Source organism: Staurois parvus, unplaced genomic scaffold, assembly GCF_062004578.1.
Source record: "Staurois parvus isolate SC_StPar_1 unplaced genomic scaffold, SC_StPar_1.0 ptg000803l, whole genome shotgun sequence".
Classification (NCBI taxonomy): Eukaryota; Metazoa; Chordata; class Amphibia; order Anura; family Ranidae; genus Staurois; species Staurois parvus.
The window spans coordinates 227,322-233,890 of record NW_028318599.1 but is presented as its reverse complement, the minus strand read 5'-3'; the positions used below and the strand labels follow the sequence as shown (position 1 = coordinate 233,890).

The window sequence follows — 6,569 nt, the reverse complement described above, 5'->3', positions numbered from 1 at the left end:
CTCAGGGCCGTGGATAAGGGGGTACTACCAGTCCTTTTGTACAGGGCCCAGGACAGCAGGGGGCCTGCAGCTGGGTGAATCGGATGTGGACATTGAGGGTGATAGGCACAGTAGGGGTTGGGGGGGGGGCAGTTACTGGAATTGTATGGCTCTCTCTGCAGCAGCTGAAAACTGACTTCCTCTCCTCTCCCTCCCACTGGCTTTTAGCTGCTGCAAAGGGAGGCATGCAGGGGATCGGTTCCAGTAATTGCCCCCCCCCCCCCCCGCCGCACCCATCACCCTCCCTGTGCACCATACATCTCCCCATGCTGCTCAGGCCCCCCTGTGTGCCCCCACCCCCACAGTGCTGCTGGCTTCCCTCCTATCCTTTCTAGCGGCAGCTGCAAGCACACAATAGGATCCCTCAGGATGGAGAGTGGGGGAAGGGTTCAGTAAATATGTCACATTTACCAGCCCCTTCCTTTCCTGAATGAGCACAATGAATGATTGGAACCAATCACTCACTGTGTTCATTCATAACTGAACCCTAGTAAACAGTGTTTTTTTTCGGGGGCAGGGCCCTGTAAGGGTTGCTGTATGGGGCCCCGTGGTTTCTAACAGCAGCACTGTCTGGTCTGCCCAGGAAGGGGGGGAGAAACATCCAAATTTACCAGCTCAGGCGACTGTTTTCAAAAGGCCTAATATTCCTTAGAAAAAGAGGAGCCAGGGTTTTCCTTTATTGGCATGCAAAATTTGCAACATTTCTATTTATTATGAATGTACAAAGTAACGCGATACATAAAAATCTGAAACACAACAGTAACTAAATATGACAAAATATTTGTAAATAAGTTGCAATTAATAAGAAAAGAACGGAACGACAAGCAGTACAATCTGACATCCAATCAGAAGTCTCCTCTCCTTGATCTAACTTGTGGAAGTAGAAATGGGATTTCTTGCAGCAGGTGAATGCAATGTGTACATCACTCCATACAATCTGACATCCAATCAGAAGTCTCCTCTCCTTGATCTGACTTGTGGAAGTAGAAATGGGATTTCTTGCAGCAGGTGAATGCAATGTGTACATCACTCCATACAACTTCATCACGGACCGATGAGGATTTAGAGATTGCTTTGTATGGGCCCCCACCCTATTCATATGCATTCTGCATTGTCTTCATGTATATAAACAATGACAAATGTCTTTAATTCCGATGGGAAGGGCTGAAGGCAGGAGAAGACTGAAAATACTGCAAAATTAAAAAACTGTACTTTTTTACAAAAACAATAACTAAAAAAATACTTGACCTCCGGGGGGTTTGATCAGGGCATTTTTTGGTATTCAGCACTGTGCTACTTTAACTGGTAATTGAGCGGTGATGCAACACTGTACATAAATGGCATTTATATAATTGTTTTCACACAAATAGAGATTTCTTTTGGTGGTATTTGGTCACCACTGCGGTATACAAACAAGAAAAGACCAAAAATTTTGAAAAAATGCATATTTTCTACTTTCTGTTGTAAAACATATCCAATAATAAAATAAGCAAATTTCTTCATAAATTTAGGCCAAAATATATTCCTCTACAAATAAAATCTCAATAAGTGTGCATTAACTGGTTAGTGTGAAAGTTATAGCGTCTACAAACTATGGTATATATATTGGAATTTATGCAGCTATCACACTATACTGGTAATGGCGGTGATCAGTAACTTATAGTGTGACTTTGATCATGTGGCGGGCAATCTGGCGCTAACAAACACTGGCTGGGAGGGACCAGGGGCGGACTGACCATTTGGAAACTCAGGCAGTGCCCGAGGGCCCGGGGTCAGTAGGGGGCCCCATGAGATGCCCCTGGTACCTTTTTCATAGGCTTTTTTGAGTTTGGGCAAGGACACAGGAGCCCCATGATCCCCTATTGCTCGGGGGCCCCATGAGTTGTCAGTCAGCCCCTGGGAGGGACATTAAATTACTGACATTCATGTCGCTAGTGACACTAATAAAGTGATCAGTGATAATACTGTACACTGTGCTAATGATACTGGCTGGAAGGGGTTAACATCTAGGGGCAATCAAGGGGTTAACTGTGTGCCTAACAAGTGCTACGTGTGTAATGCTACTTTTGCTCACAGATCTGGCTGTTTTTTCTCCCTGAATTTATAGTTGATTTCAAGGGGCAGAAACAGCCAGAGTTCTGTGTGTTTGCAAACATGGAACTCTGTGCTGTGATTGGCCACAGCCAAGGTTGGGCTGTGGGAGAGTTAGACACTCACCAGTCCTAAATATCTTAGTTAGGTTGAAGTTGAGTTGTGGAAGAGATAGATGTCTCTGGGAAGCTGAGTTGTTAGGTTAGGTGTCTCTGGAAGGTTGGGTTGTGGAAGAGTTAGGTGTCTCTGGAAGGTTGGGTTGTGGAAGAGTTAGGTGTCTCTGGAAGGTTGGGCTATGGAAGAATTAGATGTCTCTAGGAAGGCTGGGTTGTGGGAGAGGTAGGTATCTCTGAGAGGTTGCGTTGTGGAAGAGTTAGATGTCTCTGGGAAGTTGAGTTGTGGAAGAGTTAGGTGTCTCTGGAAGGTTGGCTTGTGGAAGAGTTAGATGTCTCTAGGAAGTTGGGTTGTGGAAGAATTAGGTGTCTCTGGAAAGGTGAGTTGTGGAAGAGTTAGGTGTCTCTGGAAGGTTGAGTTTTGGGAGAGTTAGACGTCTCTGGGAAGTTGGGTTGTGGGAGAGTTAGGTGTCTCTGGAAGGTTGAGTTGTGGAAGAGTTAGGTGTCTCTGGAAGGTTGGGTTGTTGAAGAGTTAGGTGTCTCTGGAAGGTTGAGTTGTGGGAGAGTTAGGTGTCTCTGGGAGGTTGGGTTTTGGGAAAGTTAGGTGTTACTTGCAGTTGTGCTGAAGAGACAGAGAGAAGGAAGAGATAAAAACTAAGCACAAAAGTGCCGAATAGTTCTCTTTTCAGGTCTTCCTCTCTGTAACTTCCCTTCTTTCTATAACATTCACCTAATCCTAACACAACGTAACCTCTAAACATTATTATGAAGGGATGTGAGGAAATCTTAGGTTGGACACTCACCAGTCCTAAATATCACCCTTCAAAAAAACACTTAAAGTAATTCTGTGCCCAGACTATACCTATTAAAATATTTATATATTTTGAACAAGCAAAAATACCTTAAAAATAAGTCTTCATTTTGCTCTGTAGCTATAGGCATTGTGGAGATAACATATCTCCTAATTTCTCAACAAGGGCCCTGAAATCTCTGCTCCCCTCACATTCTTTTCTATGAAAGCAGTACTAGCAACATGCTAGACTTCTAATATAAACAAACTGCAGGTGCTGTAAGCTGTAAAAACTGACTTAAACTCGAGTCTCTGTTGTGCTCAATGAGAATGAATTACTTCACAGTACGTACAGCTAGAGAGATCAGTGGGAGCTTGTTCTAAAACTCTTTTAGGCCTAGTTCACACATGTGGTAAAGAGGCAGTAAAAACAGGAAGATTCTTGGAATTTTAACCACAGTCAACGGGACCACGCCAGAACCACTTGCCAAATGATTGGGTTGTAGTTGCTGCTCTGTATTTTGAAGTAAAATTCCCATTTGGATATAAAAAACAGGCATTTAGGAGGCAACACTGTTGCCTGTAAACCAGCTCTAAATCACCTCTGAAAAGGCGATTCACTGTGGTGTATTTAGAACCACCACCACATGTGTTAACTGCTTCATAAAATGTATGTATAGCCAAGCTTTATTTTTACCATTGGAGAAATTTCCCTTCACTTCCTGTCTTAACAATACAACAGATAACTAGTGGAAATCTCTTAAAGTGGGGAATCCCTCATATACAGTTTTTCCCAGAACAGATTTCCTTTTTTGAAGATTTATTCCCTTACTCTTCTTCTGGGTTCAACTATAAAATTTTTGATTTACCTTCACTTTCTGATGAGTACAAATAGGGGGGTAGTTCTACCCAATGGGGTCACATACAGCAGAAAAACATTAAGAGAGGGTCTAAGCCAGTCTTTTTCAACCTTTTTAACACAGGAATTCTTGAAACTTGAATTTTCCAGTCTCAGGGAACCCCTGCTAAAAAAATACTATATCTACAACTCTTAATACATTAGTGTGATGGTCAGTGGGAAGAATGCTTCTTACATCATGGTGGTCATTGGGAGAAATAAGCCCCTATAGATAGCTAAACAGATCAATGGTGTAAGTGGGAACTTATCTGATTTGTGAAAATTGGTCATTGCTCAAGGAACTCCCAGCAACCTCTGGAGGAACCTTAGGGTTCCATGGAACCTTGGTTGAAAAACCCTAGTCTAGGCCCTTCCCACTCTTACCAAAACTAGAAAAAAGCCTAGGATTTGCCAAGGGATTCACTTTAAGAATGTGTAAAAGCTTTACTGTCCATAGTCTGGGCACAGCTGCACTTTAAAACCCAATTAGTGAAGGACCCAAGTACCATCTCTACCTTTACTACCATCTTCACTCCAGGACCTGGCTGTGAGCAGAATTTCCTGATTCCCTTTCTATGGAGGGCACATGTCATATATTCTGATGGTAAATCCTCTAGGAGGCAGTGACATCATAATATGTGACATCATGGTCCTTATGTCACTGCGTTTCTAACAGACTTTCCATTGGAATATAGAAAGAACACAGCCCAGAGATGGGAATTGACTGTTCAGCTCACAGCAATGACCTGATTGTCACAGTCAGTCTGGGGGCAGTTGGAGATCTTCCCGCCAGATTAACAGACCCCAATAAAGCCCCAAAAAGGGAAGTAAACCCCACCTCTCTTTTAACACTTAGCTTTTAGTTTTCTCTTTAAGTTCTATATTTGGAGGTGATTGCAGGATCTGCATGGCTTCACTGCATCTCTTGAACTACTGCCCATATTCTATGTTCATCCCACTAGATCGTGGTTGATGTGTTTCCAGAAGTTGACATGATAGAGGAGCTCCGGCCATAGCGAGACACGATTTCCTTGCTGATGAGACCCTTGCCGGCCATGATCCTGAGGAAGCTTTGTCTGAACTTTTGGCCAATGAAGGCGTAGAGAATTGGGTTGATGCAGCTGTGGGAGTAACCAAATATTTCGGTCACAGAGATGGCCAAGTCCAACCTGTCCCGGAGCTCACATGTTTCATTGATGTAGCTTGTCCTCATTAGCGAGTCCACAATAACAGTGATATTGTAAGGAAGCCAGCAGATCAAAAAGACCAGAACTACTGCCAAGATTACCTTCATGGCTCGTTGTTTCTGCATGCTTTTGGTCTGAAAAAGAGTTTTGATGGTAAAGCCATAGCAAAAGAGCATGATAAGCAGAGGTATGAAGAATCCAGCCAAGTGGCGTCCAATTCTTATGATGATCTTCCAATGGTATGTGTTCTCAGCACCAATGTCCTCATGGCAGATAAAACCATTTTTCGGGCTCAAAAACACAGTCTTAAACAAGATGGTGGGAAGGGCTATAACAAAGGAAAATATCCAGATAGAGAGGGAAATGTACTTGACCCACTGCCTCTTCTGTGTTACGGCCTCTGTGGCATGAACAATAGCCAGGTATCGATCCACGCTTATACAAGCCAGCAGCAGGATCCCGCTGTAGAAGTTGACCTCCTGTAGTATACACACAAATTTACACATGAAGATCCCAAAAACCCATTCATGGGCTTTGTAAGCCGCCCAAAAGGGCAGAGTCACAGCAAACATCAAGTCGGCAATGGCCAGATTCAGGAGGTAGACATCCGTGGACGATCTCTTCAGCTTGTTGTGCCAAATTACTAAAATGACAAGGCTGTTGCCAACTACATTGAGAAGGAAAACTATGGAGTACACCACAACATATATATATTTGTTCACGCTCTCTGGGGGCTTACAAGGGGCTGCATCAAATGATGGGTAATAGGAGGTAGGAACATCTGTAAACAGGTCATCAAGCCAGTCCAGGTCCCCGCTGGATAACTTGGCCATGTCTGTCCTTTGAGCCTATACAATGATACAGGAAAACAATTAAATGAGGTAAATCTTATAGAACAATTTTGCATTCGCTTAACAAAGATATATCATACACTTTATTTATATACAACCTATTTTTTTTTAGATTTCTACAGAAAGTTTAACATTTTAATCCCTTGATGATTCTGTATGTCAAGCTTAAATGATGGAGATCATCAAACAAATTTTAATTTTACACAAAGAGGAGGGTAAAACAAAATGCAGTTTTTAAATGATGATTTTATTTATTAACCTCTTGCTCTCCAGAGGATTTACCCCCCTTCCTGACCAGAACATTTTTGCTTAACGGCGCTGCGTTACTTTAACTGACAATTGCGTGGTCATGCAATGCTGCACCCAAATTACATTTGCGTCCTTTTTTCCCATGAATTGAGCTTTCTTTCTGTGGTATTTGATCATCTTTTGTGCTTTATAAAAAAAAGACCGACAATTTTGAGAAAACAACATTTTTGACTTTTTGCTATTAAACATGTTCAGTGAAAAAATGTTAAAAATCTAATTTCGTCAGAAATTTAGGCCAAAATGTATTCTGCTTGATGTCTTTGCTAAAAAACAAAATCCCAATACGTGTAA

At 42.4% G+C, this 6,569-nt stretch overlaps 1 protein-coding gene across 1 annotated transcript; it reads right to left on the bottom strand.

The window, feature by feature from the left end:
• Window positions 1–708: 708 nt before the first annotated feature.
• Window positions 709–5,956, bottom strand: LOC149444202 (C-X-C chemokine receptor type 2-like). The gene has a single exon (XM_089654828.1). The coding sequence runs from the start codon at window positions 5,949–5,951 to the stop codon at window positions 4,890–4,892; it is 1,062 nt and encodes a 353-aa protein (XP_089510954.1). The 5' UTR covers window positions 5,952–5,956; the 3' UTR covers window positions 709–4,889.
• Between the last annotated feature and the right edge of the window lie 613 nt (window positions 5,957–6,569).